Below are 15,694 nucleotides of genomic sequence, written 5' to 3'. Positions count from 1 at the left end.
GCATGCTATGTTTTGGACAACTTTTAATTGGAGTGGAATTCTTAAATTGAAGGACTCTTAATTGGAGTGAAAAAGTGAGGGAAATGTAGGGAAAACATGAGTATGATTATAGGATTTTTAGGAGTGGTTATAGGATTAGTTAAGAGATAAACATCTTAAATTGGAGAACTCTTAATTGGAGTGGGAAAAAGTGGGGAAAATGTGAGCGTGATTATAAGATTTGTAATATAGTCAATAACTTGATAGTATACTCAAATCACCGATGAGGTAAAGTTTGCCTAAATAATTTTTACAGTGTCCTATTTCCTTGCAAAAAAAAAAAACACTGAATAGTCCTAATTGCCATTGCAAGTCACAGCAACGTGCCAGTGGCATCTAGTTCTAATTTTTTTTTTTGGGTCAAAATCTAGTCATAATTGATTCTGCTATTTCTTGATCATGTTGTATGCTTCCAAATTCTAGTTAGCGTGTAATAATTGATAATGACTTATTCTATTCTTTCATGGTATTGGACAGGTGAAAACCACACCAGAAGTGTGATAAATTTACTATAAACTCTTAATATTATCTCCCATAATTTTTGTAAACTTTTTAAAAAATTTAAACTTTTGTCAACAATAGGCTAGTCACGCAAATAAAAAAAAGGGACTCGTCACACATCTTATTGTTTGCCTTAAAGAACTCAATTTAGCAATTTTTTTAGAATAATGGTGAAAAAAATCATAACAATGGAGGAACCTGGGTTTGTTTCTTTTTTTTTTTTGGGATATGAAACAACCCTATTCATTTTTAAAAAAATAAATTAATTGGCCATCTTACGTTCATTAAGAAAAGGGAAATTTTTTTTGGTCACTGCACATGGATGTCCGACCATCCTAAAGGAAAAGAAAAAACAATTATTCCATTCTTGCGATTTTTTTAGGGTTAAATATAGTAAGCCTCTTAACTTTACATTTAGTTGCACTTTACCCCCTCAACTTTACATTTAGTTGCATATTTGTGATTTTTTTGAAACTTGATTGTAATTTGCAAAGTTTATTTGTAGGTGTGGTTATAGGATTAGTTTAGTGATAAATATTTCTTAATTATAAAAATGTAAAATTGTATTAAAATAGCATACGAATAAGCATTTGTATTTAATTAAGGAGTAAAAAGGATTTAAAATATAAATAACAAACTATAAACGGTTTATGAAATAGATAATGAAAAAATTTTAAATTTTAAATTTGACTGGTGATAGTGTTGGTTATAACCCACTACTTTTTGTGTATTAAAATAAATACAAAAATCTAGAAAAAAAAATTAGAAGTTTGGAAGTCATTGAGTGGCTCTCTCCTAAAAACCCACTCTGTAATACATATAGATATAGGGTCCGTTTGTTTCGGATGAAAATGTTTTCCATGAAAATATTTTCCTAATTTCCCGTGTTTGGTTGGACAAAAGTTATTGAAAACATTTTCCTATGTAAAATATTTTCACTCATCTTATGGAAAACAACTTCCCTTCCAAACTTACTGAAGTTGTTTTCCGAAATGCATGCATCCCGCCTGTAGTATGTTCCAAACTTGCTGAAAACATCTAGTAGTATGTTCTTTTTTTTTTTTTAGTGTAAACAGGAGGATTCGAACCCAAGATCTCTTCATTACACTCCCTCCCCCGTACCACCCAACCCAACCCAACCCTCCCCCTAGTATATTCAAAATAAAAAAAAAAAACCTAATCCTGCTCATCCTATGCTAGTAATTAATTATGTATAATAGGGACATTCTTTTCTAGAGAAACTTTCAGCAGTGAGAGTGCAAGATATATGTCACAATAAGGATTGCATGTGATTGATATTTGACACTAAATGGCCAGCAATTTGTTTATTGCTTAAGAAGATATTTTTTATTCATATATACATTTCTCCAAGATTTTTTAAAGTTAAACAATGAGATAAATTTTCTTATTTTGCATGGAAAGAAGTATGTAGTTATAATGTGTAGAAAGTAAAGATAGAGATAAAAGTGAAAATATTTCAAAAGTTAAACAAACACCAGAAAAATGAAGTAAGAAAATATTTTCAATAAACTAACCAAACACCTGAAAATGATGAAAGGGAAATGATTTTCATGGAAAATTACTTCCACGGAAAATATTTTCCCAAGGAAAACATTTTACTTCCAACCAAACAGACCCATAGATTTGTATAGATGATCTATAAGAGTAACAACTTCATATATTGTGAAGCCAAGCGATTTGATCACAGATCTCAACTTTGCTTTTACTAGTGTTATAAGATAGCATCCAAGAACTGGAAATTTTAAATATAATTATCACATTTTGAAAGTGGGGCTCATGAAATCAAGTAGATGCAGAGGTGTGATGTCTTGGAGCAGTGATTCGCAAGCTTGTCTATGCCTGGCGAGAAGTGACATAATAAAATTGAAAAGCTGGGATGTCTGGAAAAAATTTAAAAGCTTTTAGCAATGTTTATCAAGAAAAAGTGATTTGATGGGCACACTCGTTAGATAATCTTGACGTAATGAAGTTGAAGAGAACACTACTGCTATGAAAATTAAATTGGGAAAACCGTTCAAAAAATTTCTTGCATTTTGCCAAATGAATTTTTTCATCATTCACTTTTAAAATGTTAATTTTACATCCCTTACAAATTCAAATAAAAAAAACTTGATTCTAATCTAGGTTTCTGACTACTTTCATCATGAATCCATCATGTAACTCATATGTGATTATTTTTTAGGGGCAAAAAGATTAGTTACTATTTGTAGTTAAATAAATGACCCAATTTATATTTATTTTTTTCTCTAAAAATTTGGAGTCTGATTTAAACTATATTCATTTTTTTTCCTAAAAAATTAAGATCTGACCCAATTCATATTCATTCTTGCCCCTAAACAAATGGGCTAATTTCTTAAATTATTAAAAAAATTCGGCAAAATCTAGTAAGTGGTGGATTTGTTCTTTATTTAAGGGTACCTATATAGTCATACCTTATGTACTACATGTGGCACCCAAATACTTTTTTCTAATTTTAAATGTTTTTAAAATCTTACTTTATTTTTTTTAATTTTCAAAATAGGGGCCACACGTACTATATTGCAAAAAAAAAAATTAAAAACATGGGGGCCGTGGTTATTTAATTAGGTGCAGTTCGGTTTGCATATATATATATATATATATATTGTTAGGTGCTTTAGTTTCTGCCTTGTCCCTTTTGATGATGCATCATACCAAACTTCGATACACATCCTTTTCTTTTCTTTCTTTTTTTTCCTTTTTCCCAAAAAAAAAAGTGATCAAGTTTTAAACAAATAATCCTTTTTGTTTCATTTTTCTGGAAACTAATTAATTGTATGATCAATATAATCGTACTAGCTACTGTTAAATTAATGTTTTAGCTTTACTTGCTGTTTGATTAACAAATGGCAGCAAATTAAGGCATCAACTGGGTGAGGTACGAAGAGGATCAGTGGATTTGGTCATTTGTTTTGCAATATATATTAAAATATAAAGGCGGCTGCCGCAACTATTCAGGTACGTGCATAAACGTGGGATGAAAAAAAAAATGTGAAAAACAATGAAATTATTTGAATGGGTAAATTAAAAGCCCCGGGGTTAGTGCGACCGGTCCAGTAGCCTCCTCTTCAGGAGCAAGGTCCTGTGTTCGATTCTCTTTCCATACCGCGCTGAAATCCTTGGGACGGGCTCTTCCAGCCTGGGGGATTAGTCTGGTCATTTGACCAGGATAACCCCAGTTGATAAAAAAAAAAGGGTAAATTAAAAGCAAATCCTGCCCCCAAGAAATAATTCAAAGCCAATGCATGTGGCCCCTACAGATTAACCTTATCAAACTTGACCATGTCTATAAAACCGCCACTGGACTACTGGAGTTCATTGTCATACCCTAACTTGCTATTCAGCCCTGATGGAAAGCACTTGGCTACTCTTAGCCTTGGCATGGCTGGTTGCATTGGCTTTTCTCTCAAAAGCATTCACTCACAAACGCCTCAAGCTAAATCATCCACCTGGACCAAAACCATGGCCTATTATTGGCAACCTGAACCTCCTCGGTTCAATCCCACATCAATCCTTGCACTTGTTGTCCCAGAAATATGGAGAAATCATGCAACTAAAACTTGGTTCCAGCCCTGTTGTAGTAGCTTCATCCCCTGAAATGGCAAAAGAATTCTTGCAAACGCATGACAACATATTCGCCTCTCGGCCTACAACTGCTGCTGCCAAATACACTAGCTACAACTGCTCCGGCATGTTATGGGCACCATATGGTCCACACTGGCGACAAGTTCGTAAAATTGGTCTAACCCAAATATTAAGTCCAAAACGACTTGACTCCTACGAGAGCATACGCATTAAGGAAAGGCATGCTTTCATGTCTCGTTTGTATGCTCTCTCAGGAAAGCCAGTAGTTTTGAGAGATCATCTAATCCGTTTTACACTCTCCGCTGCAAGCCAAATGGTTTTGAGTAACAAGTACTTTGCCCAATCTGAAGGGGATGGATCTGTAGTTACCTTTGAAGAACTCCAAGAGATGATAGATACCTGGTTTTTGCTGGGTGGTGTGTTCAATATTGGGGATTGGATTCCGTGGCTCGACAGATTTGACCTCCAAGGTTACGTAAAGCAAATGAAAGAACTTTACAAGAAATTTGATAGATTCCATAACCATGTGCTTGATGATCATCGGGCCAGGAGGAAAACGGAGAAAGATTTTATCCCTAAGGACATGGTGGACATTCTATTGCAACATACTGAAGATCCTGATCTCCAGGTTAAACTCACCGGAGATCAGATGAAAGGGCTAATTCTGGTGCTATTTCTTCTCATTGTTTAATCAAATTTCCAGATCTCTTTACCTCTTTAACTTACTGAATCTTAACGCTAGCACTTTAGCTTAGTACAATGTGCCATTAAACATAACTGTCTTTTTTATTCTGATTAAGAGGTTTTTTGCCTTCAATATGTTGTCAAGCATGATACTTCATCAGCATTTGATCATGGCAGGACTAACTTTACCAATATTTGATCATGTCCAGGACTTGCTTGTTGGTGGTACCGATACCTCGGCGTCCACAGTAGAATGGGCAATGAATGAACTTCTCAAACATCCACATCTCATTGAAAAGGCAACCGAAGAGCTTGATAGTGTGATAGGGAGAGATAAGTGGGTGGAAGAGGCTGATTTCTCAAAGCTACCTTTCCTAGGGGCGATCATAAAGGAAACTTTTAGGTTACATCCACTGGCAACGCTGCTTGCACCCCATTATGCCCTTGAGGATTGCACTGTAGCTGGTTATCACATTGCTAAAGGAACAACGGTGTTTATAAACACATGGAGTATGGGGAGGAACTCAAAGTATTGGGATTCTCCTGAAGAATTCATTCCAGAGAGGTTTCTGGGGAAGGATATTGACGTCAAGGGACATGACTTTGAGCTGTTGCCCTTTAGCTCAGGTCGGAGGATGTGCCCAGGCTATGTCCTTGCACTCAAACTTGTTGGAACAATGTTGGCCAACTTGCTGCATGGATTCAACTGGAAATTGCCTCATGGCATGAAACCAGAAGAAATTTGCACGGAAGAACACTATGGTATCTCAACTCATCCAAGGATTTCACTTGCTATGATCCCAGAACCACGTTTGCCGGTCAATCTCTATTAGCGTGTACGATTCTAGGGAAAATTGAAATATGTTCCTACTCTGTATATGTAAACTGTTAAACTCATTCTCCGCTCTCCTATTATATCATTTAGCTCATTTTAGGTGACAGCTTAGGAGTCGAGACAGTATAATTGCCCTAAATAATTGAAATATGCTCCTTTTGGTAATTTCCATTGTGAAATAAAATAAAAGTCACAATCAAGTTTTTTCTTTCTTTCTTTCTTTAAATTGCTTTTGGTGAATTCTTTTGTGAAATAAAACAAAATGTCCCAATCAAGTTTATTTTTTATTTTTTTGCTAGAAAACAAACAGGCAAAATATCGCAATAATGACATATGGAAAAATTGACATGGAAATATTGAAGATTGCACAGAGTAAAAACTGACTCTCCCCTGTTAGCAAAGAAAATAGGTATGCAACGGAAATAGGTATCTCAGAAATTTGAGAAACAAACAAGGCACTCAACCAGGGCCTCAAATCTGTTTAAATTCTGGATAACAAAAGTAACATTTACGAAAGCAGAGTTGACAGGCAAATTTATGATTGGTTTGTAGGCCCTAATCACCCAAAATACAAGACCTATAAATAAGACAAAACAAGTCTGACTCCTGACTTGAATACTACTCACATATGTTACAATAGGGCTAAGCTAATTACTATGAACCCAATTCCTATGCAACTTCAAGAATTTAACCCAAAATAGATTGAACATAAATACCCAATTTAAGTAAAACACCTTTTAATAAATAAAACCCTAATTAGCTTAGTATAATATTTGCTAACTTTGTCTTTATTAAACTAACTAGTCGAATGCTTTGTCGCAGTGTAGAAAAAGCTTCCAAACCTGTACATGCCATTTGGGTTGGTCCAAGGTGCTTCTAGGAAGATATTCGGCCTAGATGGAAATGAAGATCCTAATTATTCTTTTTCTGGGCATATCAGTTTTGCCCTCTCACCCACGTATATTCATTCTTGGGCTTTAAACCGGATCATAGAGCCCGAAATTTCGGTCAACTTACACGCGAAGAAACTTGGAGAACTCGTCTCCAATACCATCACCCCCCATAATCCTTATTCCAAGGCTCTTTGATAATATATTTTATCTTTAGAAAAAATATTCATATTCTTTTCGTTGAGGGTAAATCTTTATATCTAATTCATCAAATTTCATAACTTTGATATGTTGAGGGAGTTTGAAAATTTCAAAAAAAATAGGAGTAGTGAGCATATTGGAATGGAGGCTTCAGATCACTGCCTACTAATGGTGGACACAAAACCGCAACAAAGGAATGGGAGGAGACGGTTCTTTTTCGACCAAAGGTGGGCAAAGGACAAAGCAACTGTGCCTGTGATTCGCACAGCGTGGGGAAAAGAACAAGATGGATCCAGGATGTATAAAGTTACAAGAAAAATTAGGGAGTGTAGAGTAGCTTTGATCGAGTGGAACAGAACAACAAAAGGTAATGCAAAGCTGAAAATCCAGGAAATTAAGGAGCAATTGAAGGTTGCAAGAGAAGCGGGTGAGCTGTGTAACAAAGGAGTCATTGCAACTTTAAAATTTCAGCTAAGTAAAGCTTACAAGGAAGAGGAGCTATATTGGAGTCAGAAGTCCAGAAACAGATGGCTCAAGGAGGGAGACAAAAATACGGCTTTTTTCCATCAAAGTGTTTTAGCTAAAAGGAAACGTAACAGAATCAGTGTGCTCCAAAAATCTGATGGGAATTGGTGTAGGAGCGACAAGGAAATTGAGGAGGAAATGTGTAACCACTACAATGAACTTTTCATGTCCACCAATCCCACAGAATTTGAGGAGGTTTTACAAGGCATACCGTGCACTATTTCCAATCTCATGAATGCTCAGTTGATCAAACCTGTGGACGAGGGGGAGATTAAAAAGGCCATTTTCTCTATGTTCCCCAACAAAGCTCCAGGTGTTGATGGTATGTCCCCGTGTTTTTTTCAATCTTATTGGAACATTATAAATGCTGACATTGTCCATGCCATTTCTACTTTCTTTCATACGGGTAATCTGCTTAAGACCATTAATGAGACCATCATTTCCTTAATTCCAAAGGTTGATAATCCTGTGATGCTTGCTAACTTCAGGCCTATTAGTCTTTGTAATGTCTTGTATAAAATCATTTCCAAGATTTTGGCCGATAGACTGAAAAGGGTCCTTAAGCATTGTATCAGTCCCTCACAGTCTGCTTTCATTCCTGGCCGGCAAATCTTAGACAATGTTATTATTGCGCATGAACTTTTGCATTTCCTTAAAAGTAAGAGAGCTGGTAAGGTAGGTTTCATGACCCTTAAACTTGATATGTCTAAAGCCTATGATAGAGTGGAGTGGAAGTTTCTTGGTAGAATCATGATGCAAATGGGTTTCTGCCCCACCTTTGTTCGTTGGATCATGACCTGCATTTCCACGGTTGCTTACTCTTTTAATTTAAATGGGCAGAAAGTGGGTAGTGTGAAACCTTCTAGAGGGATTAGACAAGGAGATCCCTTATCTCCTTACTTATTTATCATCTGTACGGAAGGGCTTTCAAACCTGATCAAGAAAGCTGTGGATAACAAGCATCTAACTGGAACCAAAATTTGCAGGGATAGTCCTATGGTTTCTCATTTATTTTTTGCAGATGACTCCCTATTGTGCTGCAAAGCAAGTAAAAAAGAAGCCCAAAAGCTTAAGGAGGTTCTCAGGATATATGGACAAGCATCCGGGCAGGTTGTTAATTTTGATAAATCTGCTATGTTTTTCAGTAGAAATTCTCCCAAGAGGATTAGAGGGGAAGTCAGTAAAGTGCTGGATAATATGAAGGAGGCGAATAGTGGTAAATATCTAGGCCTTCCGATGACAATTGGGAGAGATAAAAACCAGGTTTTTGGCTTCCTGATGAACAACATTATCAGTAAGCTCCAAAATTGGAAACAAAAATTGCTCAGTCAAGGGGATAAGGAAGTTTTGATCAAAGCAGTTATCATGGCTATGCCAACGTACATTATGTCCTGCTTTAAATTACCCAAGGGTCTGTGTAAGGCTGTTAGTGCTAAGATTGCGAGGTTCTGGTGGGGTGGTGGGGAACAGGAAAATAAGGTGCATTGGGTTAGATGGAGTAAGCTGTCTGAGGTGAAAGGGAAAGGGGGTATGGGTTTTAGAGACCTGGAAGCTTCTAATTTGGCTATGCTTGCAAAACAAATTTGGAGAATTGTGATTAATCCAAATTTGTTAGTAAGCAAAGTCTTGAAGGCCAGGTACATGAAGGAGGAGGATTGGTTAGGACAGCAACCCCCTAATAATGCTTCATGGTGCTGGAAAAGTATGCATAAGGGGGGGGGGAATTGCTTCAAAAGGGGTTATGGAAAAGGGTGGGGGATGGGAGGTCAGTGAGGATTTGGCAGGATAAGTGGATACCTGGGTTGGTGGATGGAAGAGTTCCCACGGCTAGACCAGTAGGTTGTCATCTAGAGTTTGTTAATGAGCTTATAGAGGGAGGGAAGTGGAACATTGGTCTTCTGCAGCTTTGGTTTAATGAAGATATAGTAAACCAGATTTCTAATATTCCTCTTAGCTTGTATAACAGAAAGGATAGATTATTCTGGAAACACAGCAAGTCTGGAATCTACACGGTGAAGACCGGATATGTGATTGCCAAGGAGGAAAAGGAGGTAACAAATCAAAGGCCAGCACCTGATCCGGAAACCAGTTGGGAAATAAGAAAGCATACAGTTTGGAAAACCTTGTGGAGCCTAAACATTAAGCTGAAATTGAAACATTTCCTATGGAGATGTCTACAAAATGGTTTGGCCACTAAGGATGCTCTCTATAAAAGGTTTGGCATAGGGAACAAGTTTTGTCACTGTTGTGGGGAGGACATGGAAACTATCGAGCATATCTTCTTTACCTGCCCAACAGCGAAAGTAATATGGAAGATTGCACCTGTTCGGTGGGAAGGGCTAGCTAAACTTCAAGGCAACCTGTGGAGATGGTGGGAGGCGGTGTTGCAAGCAGCAAAAAAGTCTGAAGGTGTGGGCAGAATCCAACTTACAGCAAACATATTATGGCAAATCTGGAAAGCAAGAAACAAGGTTACTTTCCAGCAGGAGATAACTGATGCAAAGAATATTGTTGACAAGGCACAACAGGAATGGATCGAGTATGAGGCAGCAATGGAGTCAGACACGGGTCCAAATTCTGAATCAGAAAAGGCAACACCAATCCAGCAGCGTTGGGAACCTCCAAAGGAAGGAACAATAAGGATCAATACGGACGCTGTCATCTCGGCTAAAATGGTCAGATCAGGTCTTGGAATCATTGCAAGGAACTGGCGCGGAGAAGTAGTGAGAGCAAAAGGAATTACTGCGAGGAGGAAAGGAATTGCAGCCACTGAAGAAGCTCTAGCAATCAGGGGGGCGCTTGAAATGGCTCAGATTGCAGGATGGACAACTATAGAAGTCCAATCTGACTGCAAGCATGTAGTGAGCCTCATTAACATGGACAATGGACAGGATTGTAGTCTCCAAACAATCCTGGATGACATTGACGTTCAGAAAGGAAATTTTGAAAGCTGCACGTTCACTTTTGTACCTAGAACGGTGAATCAATGTAGCCATGAATTAGCACAATTTGCAGCTAAGGCAACTAGAGACTTTGAATGGGAAGGTTCTTTCCCAGTTTGGCTTTCAAGTCTAGTTAGGAAAGATATGGGGGTAGTTACCCCTTTTTGTAATTAACTCCTGAATTTTCAAGGGGTGATAGATATATATATATATGTGAAGTTATCGTTTGTAAAAAAAAAAAAAAAAAAAAAAATTACTCCAAAACTGTACCATTTTTGAATTTCTTTGAAGCGTCTAAAGGAGAAAGGATGCATAGGTATTGTGTTTGTTCGGGTACAAATTTTTTTCTCAAATAATATTTTATTTATGTCATAAATATATCTTTTAACCATCTTTTTTATGTTTTTAACTATCTTTTTATCACATATGCATTACACCACAAAAAATATTATAATATTTTTTCAAATAATCTTTTATCCAAAGATGATCAACGTGATCTGTAAAATCTATTGGAGATGGTTTCTTCGATGTATCCCTTTGACAATCTGGCTAATCAAATGCTGGGGTTTGGACAAAACCTACGGCACTTTTGTTTCATAGTAAACTTAAAAATTAAATTGTAAACTTAAAAATTCTCAAAAAGAATACTCCATGGGCACTCCATTCCCGCGCCTCGCAGGGGGATCTGTTCAAGTAGTACTAATAAAGTCTTTAGTAATCAACTCAAGCTACTTAGGTTGATAGTAATTTCTCCCTAAATTGTTTTTATTGTCAAAATTATTTCCTTGTTATCTTTACACAATTCTTTGAGCCTTTTTAAGTGCTCTAAGTTCTTACAAGTGCCGGTTAACCTAGAGTTATCATTCCATAATTTCATAAACAATGGTCACTGGGATGTGAACCTCTTATGTCACACAATACCAAAGGAGTATGTGTCCTCCATTTTACAACAACCCATTCCGGAAGAAGGGAGTGAAGTGGAAGTCTTTTGGATGCCTACAACATCTGGAAAATTTTCCATACACTCAGCTTTTCAAGATATTAGGTAGAGCCGAAATAAGTCAATGGTTTTTGCATCGATTTGGCATCCTCGTATCCCTTTCAAAGTTTCATTTTTCATGTTCAGATTGTTGCGAGGAAGGACACCGATACCAGATAGGCTATGTGAACTTGGTTTTCATTTACCGTCCAAGTGTTTCTGTTGTCCTTCGGCATCTGAGGAGTCTATTGAGCATTTATTCTCCAATAGCCACACGGTGTCGGTAGTTTGGAGTTATTTTGGAGGATTATGTGGATTAAGCCCAGGAACTTCTTTGCGGTCTCGAATAGTAGGGTGGTGGTTGAGGTCGTATGATTCTGAGTTACGGCGGATTTTGGGCCGAATTATTCCTACTATTATCTGTTGGCAAATTTGGAAGGCAAGAAACAAAGCAATGTTCGAAGGTGCTCAAATGCGACCATCTGCAATTTGCCAAGCAATTTTTTTGGAAGTCAGTCCATGGTAGGGATTCATTTCAAACAAGCATTCCGATCACAGTCCTTCCGACAATTGTATGATTCGCCGAATTTTACTATTGGAAGGGCTGCCTTCAAAGCTATTTGCTGGGAGTCAAAGGAGCCAGGGCGGTTCATACTAAATACAGATGGTTGTTCTAAGGGTAATCCAAGACTGGGTGGAGGTGGTGGTGTTCTAAGGGATTAAACGGGATTAGCAATCTTTGCTTTTTCGGCCTATTTTGGACAAACTACAAGTCTCCATGCAGAGGTTCGGACACTTCTCATTGGTCTTCAAACGTGTATACAAAGGGGGTTTGGGAATATATGTATACAATCGGACTCATTGGCCTTAGTTCGAATTATTCATCGTCAAATCCAGTGTCCATGGCAGATTACAAGGGAGGTCAGGCAGATTCGGCATTTTTTGGAGGATCTGACTTGTTTATCACATTGTTATCGGGAGGCTAACACAGTTGCTGATGCGTTGTCCAATGAGGGGGTATCTCATCCACAGCAACAAGTCAGGTTGTATGATAGCTTTTCTACGTTCCCAAGACTGGCCCGTGGGGCAATACGTCTAGACAGAATAGGAATGCCTTCAATTCGGAGAATTAAACATATGTAGAAGAAAATTTCTGTATGATGCTTATCTTTATATGAATAAAAAGACGTTTTTAAAAAAAAAAAAGTGCTCTAACTTCCATAATATTGGTTAGTTAATAATTTTTTTTGGGGCAAAAGGAAAATTTTCTTTTATTGATCTGTGAATTGTAACTTTACAAAGGAAACAAAATCCTACTGCATCACAATCTCTAGTGTAATATCTACACTATACAAAAACAGACAGAACAAGCTACCAAATTCCAGTAGCTTAATCCACCAACCAGTCTTGATCCAAGCACCACTCAAGCATCAGTTGCCAATTTGTCTTGGTCCTTGGAGAAATCACTTTGATCACATTTTCCACAATTTTGACAATTCCTGCCGACGAATCCTGAAATATCCTGCTCTTCCTTTCTTGCCAAATATGCCAGACAGTGATTGCTAAAACAAGTCGCCTTAGTGTTGACACAAAAGAACTAGAAATGGTTAGGATACTTTCATTGTTATTTTTCTAAAAGATCCATGTTTAATTCTTTACTCGCAATTGAGCCCTTTCTATCATAATGAGTACCAATGCAATTAATATTTACGAAAATGTTCGCTATACTTCACTATATTTATTTATTTATTTTTTTCTAACCCCAAAAATGAAACTTCGTCTGTAAAAAACTTGAAGACTTGTGTTTGCTAGCGTAGTGTAGCAATTGTGGAGAGCAAGAAACCAGGTTATTTTTCAGCAAGCATCGGTATCTGCTGTTAGCATAATTTCTGCTGTCCAAATCTTACTTTTCAACGAAGACATACCAAATCTATGAAATTTTTGATAACTTGAACCCCACTAAATGAACAAATATCTCCACGTATCATCTTATTCGCCAATCAACAAATTTCTTTCTGTGGTTTTTGTGTCACCATTGCTGCTGCGACAAATTTTTTCTCGCTTGTACGCCCAGCATTGGCCGCCACCAGGTGATGCACCATGTTTGGCCACAAGTTAAGGGTAAATCTTATATACACTGACGGTGTATACGCTATCATCGTTCGATACATGACATGTGTATAAAAGTTGAATTTCAAATTCAAAATTTGCATCGTTGTTATTCATCCAATGCTGATAATGTATACACTGTCAGTGTAAGAAAGATTAATCTATAAGGAATGGTGGTCGAATTTTGTAAGAAGGAGACTAAACAAGAAATAAGTTGAGAAAGGTAAGGAGACGGAGGGGTGGGAAGGGGTGACAACTACAAGGGGTTTAAAAAGAGTGGAGTGATAATAATGTTTTTTATAACCATTTCACTTTTTAATTTTTCATAGTAATATGTTTAAAATGGGTGGGTAATCAAAATTATACCCAATTTAGTGATATATATAAATATATATATATATAACCGCTAAATTTAGGGAACGAGTATTTATACTCATTAACTCATTCGTAGAGGCTTTAAAAATCAATATGTAGAGTTATAATTGAACTTAAAAGTCACCTGCCAAACACTTCCTTATTTCTAAGAGTTGCACATTAGCTTTCATCATAGGAGAATAAAGATCCCACATTTAACGAAATTTTTTTAAAAAAAAATCCATGTGAAATATGAGAATATCTTCTAAAGTGTAGAAATCCATTAAATAAGGAAAAAATCGTTCAAAACATCATTTACATTTTCGTTAAATGAATTTTTCGACTTTCATTTTTATAATAATAACTTTACATCCCTTACAGAATCAAGTGAGTAAAATTTGGTCCCAACTTAGGTTTTCATTCACTTTTTATCTTATATCCATCACGTGATTCACACATGATTATTATTTTTTTGGGCAAAAAGATTCTATTTGTAGTTAAATAAATGATTTGATTCTATTTATTTTTATCCCTAAAAAAGTAGAATCTAACCTGAACCATATTCTTTTTTTTTTTTACCAAAAAGTGGAACCCGATCTTTTTATATATAAAAAATGACTACATATAGGTTACGTGGTGATTTCATGCTAAAAAGTAATCGCAAACTTAGTTTGGAATCAAGTTTTATCGACTTTTTTTTGGTCAAATGTTCCACTTTTTTATTAACTAAATAAAATAAAGATACCAAGATTTTGAGGAGGGGCCAAACCTGACCTCAAGAGCTCTTGAAATTATCGACTAAACTTTATAAGGGATGTAAAATTAATATTTTACAAATGAAGAATAAAAAATTATTTAACAAAATGTGAGGTATGTTTTAAACGATTTTCCCATCAAATAACTATAAGTACGTACTATACTTTTCCAACTTGTAATAGCAATTTTGTTACACATGAAGATTGACTCTTCTTCAAAGAAAAGTGAAGTGACACCGGGATACATTTTTTACTTTGTAGACATGTCCAATGAATGTCTCGGTTCCTTCTAAGACGAAAACCGAAGATATTTTACTCAAGTGCAATGTCTTTTAAATATCATTGTCAGGAAGAAGACATTTACTGAAGTTCTGATGTTGAATGCTGAAATGTGTAAGAAGCAAACTTTTTATTTTATTTTTGCACAACCAAGATAAGATGGAAGTAAAAGTGTCCGAGAAAATGATTTTGATAGTCCCTGGTAGGGTAAAAGACAATTTCCTAATTAATTCACTCGATTGTGTATCAAGTGTATGTAAAAGTCACTCATCCTCCTTACATAGTAGTCCCTTGATCACCTTCATTGATTGGGAAAAACTGGAATTTTGTAATCCACTCACGATAACTTCCAAAGCTTGAGTCCCTATGAGTCACAAAAGAGGGTTTTAGCTCCCTGCAAATTCTTGATGTTTTCTTTCGACTGCTTATAAGTTTCAGGAATTAATTCAAGCTAATTAGTTTGAGTTATTTCTTCCTAACCTGTTTTATTGTCTACATTAATTTCCTTATCATCACTTAATTCCTTGTCCTTTTTTAATGCTTTAGCTTGCATAATGATCAGTTAATCAATTATTAAATTACTTTTGTTATCAGTTTTCAATAAAATAATTGTGTGCCGAGAAGGCCTCGATTTAGTAGTTAAGGTTGAGATTCCAGAGTTTAGAGGTTCAGGAATCTAATCCCCCTATCCCGTCTCTACTTCTTAAATCTCACTCTAAGATGATTATGTAGTTGTTTATACTTGCTAAAATGTGCATCTAAGAGGAATTAACACAAGGCGTTCTCATTCTTGTTTTTTCTCCCCCATCTGAAACTTGGCCTAAAGCTTACCAAATTTAAAACTTATGAACTGAATATATTGAAGCTGAAAATATGGGATGTCACACTTGATAAATGTCTTTCAAATGTCAAACAAGAACATAAAAATTCACCAATCTAGGAACCCTAGGCTCTCTTTGCTTGAGCCTCCTTCTTTG

At 36.3% G+C, this 15,694-nt stretch overlaps 2 protein-coding genes across 2 annotated transcripts; both read left to right on the top strand.

Moving 5' to 3' along the window:
- The first annotated feature begins 3,882 nt into the window (after positions 1-3,882).
- Positions 3,883-5,891, top strand: LOC113710736 (dimethylnonatriene synthase-like). Its single transcript, XM_027233853.2, has 2 exons — positions 3,883-4,831; positions 5,058-5,891. The coding sequence occupies exons 1-2, from the start codon at positions 3,929-3,931 to the stop codon at positions 5,679-5,681; spliced, it is 1,527 nt and encodes a 508-aa protein (XP_027089654.2). The 5' UTR covers positions 3,883-3,928; the 3' UTR covers positions 5,682-5,891.
- Positions 5,892-6,915: 1,024 nt separating this feature from the next.
- LOC140014694 (uncharacterized) lies at positions 6,916-10,415 on the top strand. Its single transcript, XM_072065787.1, has 2 exons — positions 6,916-9,001; positions 9,172-10,415. The coding sequence occupies exons 1-2, from the start codon at positions 6,916-6,918 to the stop codon at positions 10,413-10,415; spliced, it is 3,330 nt and encodes a 1,109-aa protein (XP_071921888.1).
- The last annotated feature ends 5,279 nt before the right edge of the window (positions 10,416-15,694 follow it).

Source organism: Coffea arabica, chromosome 9e (genome assembly GCF_036785885.1).
Source record: "Coffea arabica cultivar ET-39 chromosome 9e, Coffea Arabica ET-39 HiFi, whole genome shotgun sequence".
Lineage (NCBI taxonomy): Eukaryota > Viridiplantae > Streptophyta > Magnoliopsida > Gentianales > Rubiaceae > Coffea > Coffea arabica.
Note: the sequence above shows the minus strand (reverse complement) of the source record. Positions and strands in the feature narration are given on the sequence as shown.

Coding starts and splice junctions, on each gene's coding strand:
- LOC113710736 (XM_027233853.2), top strand. CDS start 3,929: ATGGAAAGCACTTGGCTACTCTTAGCCTTGGCATGGCTGGTTGCATTG. Junction 4,832..5,057: donor AGATGAAAGGGCTAATTCTG/GTGCTATTTCTT, acceptor GATCATGTCCAG/GACTTGCTTGTTGGTGGTAC.
- LOC140014694 (XM_072065787.1), top strand. CDS start 6,916: ATGGAGGCTTCAGATCACTGCCTACTAATGGTGGACACAAAACCGCAA. Junction 9,002..9,171: donor TGCTTCATGGTGCTGGAAAA/GTATGCATAAGG, acceptor ATGAGCTTATAG/AGGGAGGGAAGTGGAACATT.